The sequence below is a fragment of the Furipterus horrens genome, unplaced genomic scaffold (genome assembly GCF_987537825.1).
Source record: "Furipterus horrens unplaced genomic scaffold, mFurHor1.1.pri manual_scaffold_10, whole genome shotgun sequence".
Classification (NCBI taxonomy): domain Eukaryota; kingdom Metazoa; phylum Chordata; class Mammalia; order Chiroptera; family Furipteridae; genus Furipterus; species Furipterus horrens.
Genome location: NW_028327180.1, coordinates 91,095,408 through 91,109,849, shown reverse-complemented (window position 1 = coordinate 91,109,849; position 14,442 = coordinate 91,095,408). Strand labels below are relative to the sequence as shown.

The following is a 14,442-nucleotide window of genomic DNA, read 5'->3' as shown; positions in this document are numbered from 1 at the left end:
TTTTTAATTTGTTTCCAAATTATTTGATTCCTTATGTGGATGATGATAATACTTATTTCGTGAAATTAATGGCCTAATGGTCAGTGTATATTTAATGGATAAACATTACTATTAAGTAAACTGTACAATAAATTCTTTAAAGTAAAAGATAAGTAGGGAAAGAGATTTTAAGAAACTAGAAATCAGCTCAACTTTTGTCTACTAATACTGTAATGAAAAAGTGTCTTGATTGTGGAGGCTGCTTCACTACTTAGAATAAAAAATCCCTTATGTTTCTTCCTTTTCCTCATTGTCTTTTTTTTTTTTTTTTTTTTTTTGGTCCTACTCTTTGGCTGTTAAGTATTTATAAATTAGGAAGAAGGGAAAAGAGGAAGCAGGATCCCCTGTTTTCTATGAAGCAGAGGTGGGGAAGGCAGGATGCATTGAAAACTGAGAAAAAGAATGATAATATTAGGAAACGTCCTATAGAGAATGTAACTGTGCTTCAATTTTTCGATAGCAATAAGTAATATTAAGTTGTGTTTGGACTCAGAAGACAGTTGTCAGCTGGTGACCTGACGGCACAAAAATCACCAGTTCTTAAGCTTTAGCTGACTCAGAAGAGGGGTAATTCCAGTTGGAAAATTAAAAGAAAGTAAGTCTAAATCTCCTAAAGCTTGGGGAAGCTTGCACTTAAATATCTTCCATTCTTGAATGAAGTAAAACATATGAAATAAGTTATATAATGGACTTTTCTAAATGCTGATGGGGTAGAAGTAGGTTTATGGTTGTGAGTACATGAAACAGAGATGATTCTTGTATTATTATTTATTAATTATTGTATTATTTTTCCATATTAACAACTGTAAACCTACTTTTGCCGCACCCTTTATATAACACATTTTTCTTCTAGTTTCCTCTGGAATTGACGTAATGATAAACAAATGATTGTTTCTCTCATTATTGATTTTTGAAAAATATGGTTATTATGATCTCATTGGCTCTTAGGAGTCTCCCTCACACCCTAGCTGGGAAATTATATTTATGAAAATGAAACCTTAAAATTCATAATCAGTTTTCATTGCTGGATATGTATGGTTGGCAGACCAAAAATAAAAAGGAGGAGAGCAACCTAACGTGTGCCGAGCAAGTATTGAGGCAAACATTTGGGGGGAAACTGAGGCTTGTTTTTGATCCAGGCAGGAAATGTCTGTGAAGTTTACTAAAGCTTAATGTAATTTTTGTTAGAATCATTAAGGGTGTTCTTACTACAATCTATCTGATGATAATGATAATAATAAAAATAACAGAGCTTTTTATTGAATCGTGCATGTTGAGATAGCATACCAAGCATTTTACATACATTATATCAACAGAACACTGTTGGGATGGAGTGGATCTTATCATCTCTGGTGGGCACCTGGGTATGTGGACTTACCTAGAGATTTAGTAATTTGCTCAAGTCTGTAGAGATAGAGTCGGAATTTGAACTAGATCCAAACAACTCCAAAAATCAGTCTTTTACTCACTGGTATGTAACTAGTTCTGGGTATTATTAGAACTCTAGGAGGAAGAGGTAATTATCAATTTTGTAATCTTCAACAGGTATACAAAATTGGAGTATGCAAACAACACTGTTGGGTCTCTGTGAGTCCTGACAGGGAAGGGAGAAAATAAGGAGCAAATGTACTGTCACTCTCTTCTCCTGGGCCCATGGACGGGGGACTGAAGGGGTGGGTGGGGGGACTGAATAATTCACCATTACCCTTTTCTATTCAGTTCAGGCCTGGCTTTATAATTCTTCTCAACAAAGGGCTCCTGGCAACAACTGCCAACTTATTAAAAGTTTATACCACAATGAAACTTATTGGTAATTCCCAATAAATTAGATCCCTTTTTGCAAGAATTACTCTAATAGGAACAAGTTGGTGGTATGATGAAAGGAACTGTCAAAATCTCCAATGTCAACAACACTGCTTAATGCAATTTTGCATTCCCTGCGAATCTCCCAGTTAATTGACACTGCAGTTAGACTCTGGTGAGAGGGAATACAGAATACAGAATGAGTATTACTTACAACTGGAGAACTCCAAGGGGCAGGAGTGTTCATCCATTGGAAAATTGTGCAACTGTAATTGGCACTCAGCGTCAATTGTCAATCTCAATGGAAACATAAAACATAAGTAGAAAGATTTGAGACATAGTTTCAAAAATGTACATTAGCACAATTTCTAATGACTATTTTTCATCTTTATTCCCGGAGAGTATATTTCATATTCTTACTTATAACACAAGGTGATTCTCACTGAAGAAATCCACCACATCCTGGAGAAAAGTATTTAAGACTTAATGTGGTCCATTCGTCTTCACAGACCAAGCAATAGGTTCTCATTGACCTCAACTACATTTTTTCAAAACTTAGGATCACGCAATTTTTTTCTTTTTTGGCAAGTTAATTGCACACATGAGATTGCTCAGTGACTATATTTAACTTAACAGAACAAACTGTTATAAGAACTTAAGCTCATTTACTGTTTGCATCTAAATGAATGCTGATGATTCTAAGATCTTATCTGCTAATTAAAGCAGAACCTTCTGTTTGTAAGTGCTTATTAGCTGTTAAGTTTAAATTACTATATGTGAATTTAAAAATACCTATGTTTCACAATGGAGTATTATGCATTCTTACAATGGAACACTGTGAAGCCTTTAACTAGGATGTTATAGAGTAGGAAAATATCTAGTGGCAAGCAGAAAATGTTAAATAAACTTAGGCATACTAGAAATATGTTTTCCAATGAGTCTCAAATAGTTTAAATCTGGGGTCTTTATTAAACATACAGATTTTCTGGATCTCAGTGGCCTCGGGTACCAGAAGGGAGGAAATTTAAAGGTATTCAGATGTTTTGATCACGTTTGGAGAAGTATGAGCATATTCTAAAATTGTACTGTTGATGGACTGATGATATCTTAAATTGTATGTTTATTAGCTTTATTTTTACAGTGATATAAATCATGAAATGATGAGGTGTTATTTTATGAACATTGGTTTATTTTAAAAGATTTTTCAATTTAGCATACTTTTTAATTGGTGAAATTATGTTTTTCTATAGTATAATACAGCAATTACTGACCTTAAAACATAACTAATAAACTTTGAGATGTTAATTGTTTATGTGGCAACTGGGTAAAGGTGAATTGTTCTCTCATTTAGTAAGTGTTATTATGGCTTTATCGTACTTGAACCTGCCCAAAGTCACAAAGCTAGTAACACAGTTGAGATATGAACCCCAGATTATGTGTCTCCAAAGCAGGAGATCTTAATCATTGTCACTCAATAATTATATGTTCTTCCAAAGAAAAGATTAGTTTTATTCAACAGTAAAGTTATAATTAAATTAGAGATTTTCATATTATTTTTCTAAATTAAACTGGAATTATCAAAATTGAAATAATATACTTTGCAGAAACAGAGATAAATACATATATATCTATGTATACACACATTCATAACTCATAGATAAGAACAAGAATAAAATCATCTCTCAGCATAGATTAGCAACTCATTCAAACTTTGATTGAATTTTGTGAGTGACATTTTTAAGCTGGTTTCCATAATTAAATTTTGTATAGTTATTTTGTAAATCAATGGAAATGAAAAAATGACTAATGTTATGAGACTGTGAACGGACTTGAGATAGTGGGACTGACAATACTTCAAACGCTAGACTGAGCTCTGCTTTATCAGACAAACTTATTTTTACTAGATTCTAATTCCAGTCATCACTTTATCTCAAGTTTAATAAAACCACGATGAGTTCACAATATATGCAAGGACTTTCTTCTAAAATTATAGCCATTTTTCCTAGTAACTGATATAACTGTTTAACTGATATAAAGGTTTGAAACCATTTTAAAGTATTTTATTTTGTATGTTGAATATTATATAAGGTATAAAGTATATGTCACAGGGCATTTAACATGAATCATTTTAAAGATAAAAGTTCCAGGATACTAAGACCTAGAAAAATCGTATTTATACCTTTTACTAAAAATACATGTGAATACATTTAGTATCTGCTATGCTTGCTATATATCAGGGTCTAAGCACTTTATATATCACTCTGTTTAGCCCTTGTAACTCTGTAAGACAAGAGTTGTCTCTATTTTATAGATATTAAAGAAATGAAAAGGAAGAGTTAGCTCAGTTGGGTGAGTAGTATGTTGTGGGGTGGTTGTGTCTTCTTTCCCAATAATCCCCATCAATTCCCATCCAATTTCTCTAAATAAAAATATAACCAAGTAAAAACATAACACTTATTATACAAATAAAGTTTGAAGATATATCTTTTAGCACTAAGACCTGTGCTATCAAATAGCTGCTCCTGAGCCCTGTACATAGATATTCTGGAGAGTTGCCCAATACATATAGATAGTTTGATATAGAGCTAAGGACTAAAGCCAGGTTTGTCTGAATCTCAAGTATATGTACTTGTCTATTATGTCGTTCAATACTATATGCTCACCAATGAAAAACTTCAGCATAAAAATATCTTAAATGCATCTAAACATAAAGTACTAAGATAATAGCATAAAATAAGTAGAAAACCTCCCAAATGTTATTTTATATGTAAGTTCAGAAAATAAAAAAATAGCTCCAAGTTTTCCCAAAAGATGTTTTTCCAAAAGAGCCAATAAATTAATTCAAACAGCCTATCAGTGTATTGGGGAGTGGGCGCTGGGAGAAAGACATACCATAGACTTCCACATCAAAAAAAGTCTCCTTTGGCAACAGTTTCCTTGGAAACGGAGACATTTCCAAGCATAGCAACTGGTGGTCCCAAAGATGACCAACTATGTTTTAGTTTCCATGTTTTAAAGTAGTAGGGCACACACACAAAGCCAAGATTGATGCAAGATCAGGTGATCTTACAGAGGAAAGGGAAATTTCACGCACTTGTGAGAAAAGAATTCTCACATCATAGAAAATAAGTTGCATTTATTCCTGGTCCTTTGAAAAAGCTCACCGACAGCAGAAAGAAAAACTAGTTTTGTAGTTTCACATACTATTTTGAACAAACGTGCTAACCCTGATGTCGGCTTGAAATTTTCTTTCTTTTTTTTTGGTCTTAAGGGAGTGTGGTTGATCTTTGTTTAATTCCCAGCAATTACTCATTTCTCCTTTCAAAAGAATACCTTAAGGTGTAGAGCACTCGACCATCATTCCAAATTCGCAGCATCCTATTGGGAGTGGTTATCCAATGCGCATCAGCCTTTTTTGAATTCCTGAAGAAAGTGTCTGGAATCCAGATTTTCCCCACCATGTTGCTATTCAAGCGGAGGACTTTAATGGTGCTGTTAAATTTCAAACGTCTGTCATACCATGTTTGGGCAAAAAATATATCAATTGTGTATTCCTGTTACAAAGAAAAAGATGAAACACAACATTTGTAATACAGTAGGGTTATATTGTAGAGCAATTTTTTTTTTTTTTTTTTTTGGTATTTGTCATTTTTGTCCTCATTGCCATTAGGAGTGACTGTGGCTTTAAATAGTCCAAACGAAAGCAAAAAGACTTCGCTAAGGAGACTCGCTCATCTCTTACAGATGAGTTGATATTTTTATGAAAAAACAAAACAAAACAAAACAAAAAACAAAAAAAGACTGGTCTAAATGAGTTCTGAAAAAGATCAGAGCCCTGATATAATTGTTTGCATTTGGACTAGCAAATTTTTTGTTGGAGGGGGTCTCTTGTGTATTGTAAGATGCTTTTAGCATTCCTAATGTCTACTCACGAGCTGTCAGTGGCACCAACACCAACCTCATCCCCAAGTGGTGACAACTCCAAAATTCCTCTAGACTTTGCTAAATGTCTCAAGGAGAGCAGTCACCTGGGCTGAGGACCGCTGCTGTAGACTGAAAGTCCAGAATAATTAAACAGCCCTAAACTGGAGCTGTGGTGCCTCAGTCACCTCATAATAAGATGGGAACACTGAAGAACCCGTCTTGTTAGGTCGTGTGAGGATAGTAAAAGGAGGATACACACCAAGTGCGTTGCATTGTATTGGGCAGAGAGCAAACACCAGTACAATGCGCAAGATAACCTTTTCTTTTTAAAAACTATTGTAGTTGTCTTTTCCTCCAAACAAGAGGAAGTGAACCAATTAAAAATAAATTTTAATACTGTACTAATTTCTATCCCAAAGCATATTCTCAAATTGCCAAAGTGCTGTGATGATAAATTACTCTGTAATGAATACCCTCAAGGATCTACCACTAAAGTGGCAAAGGATTGATTTGAATCAAAGAGAAGTATGGTGTGAATTCAGACCATTAGGCCTGGCATCAGAACGCTTGATTTCCAGTTTGACTGTCATGCTTAAGTATTATTTAGTGTTGTTTATAATTTGACTTTAATCATGGCTATCAATGAGAAAATTTAAAAAATAAAACTTCGATGTTCTTAGAAGATGAGAGCTGAGGGATGGGACCCAAACCCCTTAACCGCCCCCAGCCCCCACCAGTTTGTGATGAAGAACACAGACAGACAGGAAGACTGTTTATTTGCCCAAGAGTATGCAGTCTGTCAGGATTAGACTAGAATCTCATTCAGACTGTTCTGTGTTATAACCTTGCACTTCCTGCTGCCATATCTCATTGCAATTGACTAGGTTTCCCATTAATTCCACATCTGCAGTCCCAACTAACGAGAAGAGAGCCTATCTTGTGAAATTCTTTGTCAACTAACTAGGGATGTGCCAGTAAATAGAATAATACTTTCTGATGTACATTTCGGCAAAACACAAATAAATAAGGAGAAATAACAATAAAAGCTTTCAGATGATCTAAACCAGTGATTCATAGACTATGATCCTGGGACAGTAGTTCTGGGAACTAGTATTCCGGAAATTAGAAGTTCTCTGCTTAAATACGTATATAGTTTCTCCTCCTCCTCCTCTTCTTCTTCCTCCTTCCCCTTCTTCTCCTTCATCTTCTTCTTCTCTTTCTCCTTCTCCACCTCCTCTTTCTTCTTCTTCGTCTTTTCCTTCTTCTTCTTCTTCTTCTTCTTCTTTTCCTTCTTCTTAGATATTTACAATTTGTATCTGAATGCTAAATATTCTGAGAATTTTCATTGTAAAGAAACATGTTGGCATTTGTTTAATGGTTAAACAAGCAAAACTTATTTTCATGAACTCTGCAGGTTGTGGTATACTTTTTATTCACCCCAGCTGAGAGCAGTTGAAGTTCCTCATGTCTCTGATTCAACAGAGCGCTAGCTTGGTAAATACTATTTCAAATTTTAATTATGTTGAGACTAATGTTATGTTATGTTATGTTATGTTGTGTTATGTTATGTTATGATATGTTATGTTATGTTAATGTTCTACTCTATTCTATTATAGGCTCCAACCTAGTTTGTTATTTCAGATTTGGACAGAAAGTATTATATAATAAAAAGTTACATTTATTGTTACATCTAATCAATTATTTCCTCTGAGAAACAATTCTGATTTGAAGCAAACTATGCCTTCTCTAAACCATTAATATTCTAAAACATAGTGGAACGCTATATTTTGTTTTATAGGAAGCAATACTTACCAAGTAAGCAATTATTGTTGAATTTTGAGTATAGCATTTTTACACAAACTAATTTTATACATATGATTACATTTAATTCTCATGAAAATCATTTAAAATTATTTTCATATTGCAAGAGAAAAATAAAGGATCCAAAAGATTCTCCCTTCTGAAAATTTTTATTGGTGTACTTTTTGCTATTTTTATCATACCACATGTTAATAACAGACAGATTATTAGAATCTTACCATATTGATGGCGTTCACTGGACCAATGCTATTCACATACATGTCTGTGTGAATTAATGTTGGTTTCACTGTAAAGATAACACAGAGATATATATATAGAGAGAGAAGCATAATGTTTTAATCTGTGCTTTTCTAGAAATACATTTATTTTTCCATTTTAGAAATGATTTTTTTACAACTAATTTGGTGCCAGTGACTTATTTGCTTCTTTTAATTAGCTCTTTGTTTTCAAATAAGTATCTTCATTTGGCATGTAAATGCTGTAACTAAACATCTTTTCAAGACTCTAAAGATGAACAGATAAGAAAAACTCCTGAGATTTTTCTCAGATATCCTGAATTTTACCATTCTTCCTTTAGCTCTGAAATCTATTTGGCATTGCAACCTGACTTGCCCCATATAGAAAAAAAAATATTTGTGACCTAGAAAAATATGCATAAGAAACATGAAGTATTGTGAATTGTTTTGGAATAATTGCACCTGCTGATTCCTTTTATGACCAGTTTATCCACATATGGCTCTAGCCAACACTAAATCAATCTTCCTCAGTGACTTTATGGATTCTGTGAATCATCAGATAATATGAGGATACCGTATGGTAACCCAATACACACCTATTTGTCACAAAGGATTGATGTTAAGAATAATATAGTGTTACATCCATGACCAAATACATGTGCTCCATTTTCATTTCACATTTAATGAACAAAGATTCATAACATCATGCTGGGCTTCAGTTCAACATTTGTTTCATCTTTATCCACTTTCCTAGAAAGTGTCATGCCCTAATTCCCTGTGACAGATTGACTTCTTCACTAGTCCATGTATCTACGACCTTGCTGTCACCTCAGTGAGGCTACTTCTCTCTTCTGAACTTTGGGCTTGACTATTGGACTTGCCACTGAGAATTTGTGGTTGTTTGTTACATAGCAGTGGGTAATGAGTATAAATCCTTTATCATTATTTGCTTGTCTGTTTTTGATATCACCTCATAAAGAAAGTGTCACTTCTCTTCTACAGCCTTTGTCTGGGGTATCTTGGAAAAAAGGAGTTTCTAGCTCTCAAGTCCTACTTGTAAATCATCTTTCTTCACTTGAACTTACCAATAACCCTCCTACCCTCAAACTGGAATGCTATTGATATACTTTTTATCTATCTTTATAATATTTAGTGAAAGGATCATTTAAATGGCTCTGGTTATTGAAATATGCCGATTTTTCTAACGTGGGAGGCACATTTATGAATTTCTATCTACACCGCACTACAAAAGACTTCCACATACCTCCTATATCAGGCCGAAGTTTGTTGTCGTACCCTTCTAGGAGGTTGTTTAAGATGACAGTGACATCACCCTCAGGAACTTTTGGTGTCAAGACCCATGTTTTGTTAGAAGCATAATCTTCATAGTCATCATCAGATTTTTGGCTAGTGAGGCTAAGAACACAAAAAGATTGGTTAAGAAACCTAGACACTATATCCATGTTAGCTTTAATCCCCAGACCCCTGGTGGAAAAGGAGAAATGAAACCAGGTTACAGGAATAAAAATTAAAATGAATTGCAGTGAAAATTTCCACCTGAGGGTTAGTCTGGATAATTAAACTGCACAGATCTAGATTACAATTTTTAAAAGTGTACCCTCCAGTTTTTCAGAATGCTCTGCCCTCCTGTCTGTAAGTAGATCATTTCTTACCAGTTATTTTTGCCCTTTCCATAGTTCATGTTCCTTTTGCCCACCTGGACAGCCTCATGAAGAACTATTGATAAAACTATTTGTGAAAAAGATGCTTAAATGATCATAATGTAGTCTAAGAATTCAGGCGTGGCGTCTACTTCTTTTTCCTTTGAGAATTCAACTTGCTCCCACCTATTAATGAAAGTAAGAGACTGATAATTAGATTCACTCCCACAAACCGCCAGACGAGCCTCTCCCTCCTCGATTGAACTACTAAGGAGAGCTCAGTCTTGCTGTCTTTTCTTCCCCCAGGGTGTGCGTCTATGTACTTTTCCCCTCACTTGCACTGAAGGCAAGGGCGGTTCATTTCTCTTTGATTGTTAAGAAGCTGGTACTATGAAGAAAAATGTAGTTGCAGACTAAACCGCTCTTTACTATAGCGTATGTTCCTAAACTGGAAAATCATACTGTTACTTAATGTACTGCAATCATAGAAATGAAATTACATATTTTGAGTGATCAGAAAGTCACATAACATCCTGTGATTTGGTTTTCTATGCTCAAACATGTCAGAAAATCCCCATGATTGGGCCAGAAGCTAAGGCTGACTTTGGAAAGATATTAGAGTTTCATTAGCTTGTCTTTTCCCTGCCCCAAGTTCCATTCCCCCTTACGCACTGCCCCCAACAAGACAACTGTATTTTCCAAATCTAGAGGTAAGGCAAACCTTGCAACAGCTGCCATTTTCATTTTTATCGGTACTCAGTGAATATTGGTTACTTCTGTAGTTTGTGGTGAAAAACAAATATAAATGTAAAATTTCCCATCTCATCTTCACTTTATTTTCCTAAATATATGGTATAGACTGGATATTGTCAGAAATCAAATCACTGCCACATTACCCTAAATGAATATATATATTATACTCATTTTAAAATATATGTATTTCTCAAACCATATTTATCACCTTTCTTCAATTAAACTCGGTCATATGTATGGCTGTGCTTCATACATGCAGCTTGGAGACAGATGAATAGATAGATGATTAATTATGGCTTGGAATGAGTGAGGGAGATGAAGTGTTAAGAGAATCAACTTTGTAAGCAGATCATGTCTAATATATTCCTTTATAGAATGGACCCACGTAGACTGAGCCACACATCTGCATAACGCCTAACACAGGCAGTGTTTTACATCCTGCGCTTTAGTGGCATGGGAGCTTTAACCAAAATGTGAATTTCATAGCATGGCTACGGAGGGTATGCAGGGCTGGACAAGCTTCAATCAGCAGAGACCAGCTCTCTGCTAGGATAATCCCTCTTGACCCTCATTTCATCGTGTCTTTAGAGCACTGTGAACTCTGCCTAATGGAACTCTAATCCTATGACCCAAATCTTACTAGTTTAAGAAGAAAATCTAAGACTTTTTAAAATCCTTCCAATAAATTATTGAGGGGAAAAAAGTGTTTGGCCCATTAGATGCCATTGTAATGGAAATCTAGTACTGTTTAATTTGGTCATACAAAAGGTCATTTAAAAAAAAATGTATCTCTCTTTCTCCCCCTTGCGTCCTCTGTCTCCCTCTCGCTTCTCTCTGTCTCTCTCTAGCAGACAAATGCACCCTATTAAAGTTTCTTCAAGGGAAGGTGATATATATTAAGTTGTTTGGTTTGCTTGTTTAAAGCACTTCCTCATACTAAGAAATAAATGATCCAAGCCTCACGGAACTGTATTACTGACACTGCTATTATTATGTGGTGAACAAGGAGAAAAACCTACTTTAAATGAAATGAGAAATACTTGCTTAGGAGGAATGCTACTTGCCAGAATTGCACCAACCACTCTGTTAATATCATTACCTATTAGATGCCAGAACAATAATCAAATTGATTTCACTTAAAAGCATCCGTGATGACTTTTTTTCATACTTCAAGGTGCCTACTTAGCCAGAGGGAGATTAAACAGAGTAGAGAAATTAAGGGTATATTGGAAGTTAGAAATTACCAGCTGTTTGCTGGATTCTTGTCTTGCCTTTGTCATTATTTTTATGACCTTGGGTAAATTCTTTAACCTGGCTCAACATCAATATTCTCATTTTAAAATAAAGTTAATACTAGTATTCATATCACACTTTTGTGTAAGGTTAAGATAATACTAAATGCTAACATAGTGCTTGACACATAGTTTTGAAAATAGATTTGTTATAATTATTATTATAAACAGACCACTGCTAGGTGTGTAACAACAGCTCCAACCATGTAACTAAACCTGATTCCACAGATGCTACGCCCAGGCTTTTATCTAATATGGGCTAAGAAGGACTAAAAACAGATGTTTTCCAGGAAGAAAAATAATAAGCCCCTACATTATACATAAATGAAGTTTGTATTCTCTAGAGCTTTCCCAGCTGAGGTCTAAATTAATAGGGCTGATGCATAATCTGGGATTGTTCCCAGAATTGTCTTAAAAAAAGAAAAAGGAACCTCTCTCATTCAATGTTGGCTGTTCTTTTCTCTGTAATTCTTTGGAGTCAAGAATGTCTACATTTATAGGCGAACAGTCTAGGGGTAAATAAGTCTGATGGTTCTATAGAATTGTGAACTCCATGTGAATGCCAGGATAGAAGTAAATTGATACAGAATCAAGAAAATTGACTTAACAGTTGAACAGGCTAAGAGCAAGTGCAAATTTAAACTTCTAGCTAAAGGCACCTATTTAAGTAAAAAGCCTTTAGAAGTGATTACTCCTTCTTGGGTCCTTAAGTTTAAAAGATAATCTTATAAGAGGAAAGATCTAAAATTGATATTACTCTTAAATTAACTTATCATAATGGAACTTTTTTTTTACAGTTTGAGTTTTAATTTCTGGAAGACAGTGCCAGAAAATGTTCTGAAGCTTTCATTTTTGAAAGCTTTCAAAAAAATTGGTAGAAAGCCATGTGACCCAGAGCTTTGCACAGCAAAATGAGCATCTCTGGGAAATTGCTAAAAATGCAAAATGCAGTACCCTGGGTCCCGCACGGGCTCCTAAATCACAATCTTTATTTTAATAAAATTTCAAGGGATTCATATATATATTAATATTTGAGAATCTTAGCCATAGACTGTTTAGTGGTTTTGTTTTTTGTTTTTTTTTTAAAGGTATATTTAAATCAGTGGTTCCTACTCTGAGGTATGTTTATGTGTGTGTGTGCTGAGGTGAACTCTTTTAAAAATACAGATTCCTGGAAAGAAAAAACAGACTGACAGCGACTAGAGGGGAGGAGGAAGAGGGGTAAGCGGGGAAAGAAGGGGAAGTATCTAGTCAAGGAACATGAATAAATGACCTATGGACAGGGACAGCAGGGTGGGGATTGACTGTGTGTTGGGGGGGGGGGGATAGGGAGAGCAATAGGAAAAAATTGGGACAACTGTCTAAGAACAACAATGAAACAGGCCAAAATATAAACAAAAGTAAAATAAAAATACAAATTTCTAGATTCCTAGTTTAGATCTGACTCTGAGTCGCTATGTTGTAAGTTGGGTTATTAATTTTAATTTTCATCTTTACAGTTCTATTCATGATTTAAATTTATGGGTGAATACAAGCATGGAATGAACTCATGTTTACAATCAGAAACAAAAAATAATACTATTTATGAGAAATTCTCATAAGTTGCTTAGAAAAACAAAACGAATATGAGACAGACATAGTTTAATGAAAGATGGTCTCATTAATATAGAAGATTCCAAATATTTGAATTTTGGTATATATTCTGGATATTTGCCACTGTGAAGATTAATCATGCAGTTTATGGAACTTTAAATTTTAATCCAGGTATTTCAGATTCCCATAGAGGCAATAAAGCCCAGGTTGTACAACAGCAAACATTTGGAAGAGGTATAAAATCATTTTATTCAGATATTGTTAAATCCATTGCTTGGCTTCATAAAGGCAGAATATATATAGTCTCTGGCATAGGTAGGTAAATAGTTGAATAAACAAAAGTTCATTTATGTTTTAAATTTTACTCTATTTTTTATTACCCTTTAGTCCCTTTATATCAGCCTCACCCCCCCGCCCCCCCAGCAATCACCACACTGTGGTCCATGTCCATGAGTCCCTTTTCCTTTTTGCTCAATATGGATGGATCTGGAAAACTCACTTATTTTTATACTTGAAATATTTTTAAATAATTAATATTTGATTCCTTTGAGCCATTAATTTTATTAATACTTTTTTATTGGTACAAGTTTTGGCTTTTTTTAATCAGGTGCCATGAATCAAATGCGAATGTTTTAGATGTCAAAATAAATCTCCCAGGTCAGCAAAATAAAACCTTTTGAAACTTTCCTACTAAAAATTCCTGTGCATTGGACTTTCTGCGCTGCCAATTTTACTGTATTGTGTGTCTCCACTATATAACATAAAACCTATTCCTTCCTTTTATGCACTCACAGGGATCCCCTGCTACCCTAAATTCTCATTCAGGCTATAAAATCCGGTGGGGAAATCTCACAATCCTAACGCATGAGTAACAAAGGAATGTGCTGTTCCTTACATCAGGGCGTTACCTGAGAGTTGGTTGAGTGTCAGAAGCCCGGCCAATTCCGGTACCTTGGCATATATTGTTCTTTCTGCTGACAATCCTCCCTTCTCTCCAGCTTCCAAAACAACACCCGGCACGGCTTACTCCTTCTCGCCTTTCAGTGTTCAAGATAAACATCACCTTCTCATGGAAGTCACCCCTTACTGTTTATGTACCATTGTCCCGTACCATGTCTTTCCATGTTCTATTCAGTTCCTTATTTGCCCCTTAACATTTGTTAGTGCGTATTTATTGACTGGTTATTGTCTGTCTCCATTACCAGACTATAAATTCCATGAGTGCATGCTTGATTAGGATTTGTGGAAAGAATATTTTTTTTTTTTTTTTGCTAACTAGTTTTTCCAAGGTAAATAAATCAACGGTCGCTAACATTCAAT

General features: G+C 34.8%; 1 protein-coding gene across 2 annotated transcripts in view; it reads right to left on the bottom strand.

The window, feature by feature from the left end:
- GABRG2 (gamma-aminobutyric acid type A receptor subunit gamma2) overlaps nt 1–14,442 on the bottom strand; it is a 73,996-nt gene that overhangs the window by 43,062 nt on the left and 16,492 nt on the right. For both annotated transcript variants that reach the window (XM_090288541.1, XM_090288542.1), the window contains exons 2-5: nt 9,088–9,239; nt 7,806–7,873; nt 5,176–5,396; nt 2,057–2,139 (exon numbers count right to left, since the gene is read on the bottom strand). In XM_090288541.1, coding sequence (XP_090144667.1) covers nt 2,057–2,139; nt 5,176–5,396; nt 7,806–7,873; nt 9,088–9,239 — 524 coding nt within the window. The remainder of the gene's footprint in view (nt 1–2,056; nt 2,140–5,175; nt 5,397–7,805; nt 7,874–9,087; nt 9,240–14,442) is intronic.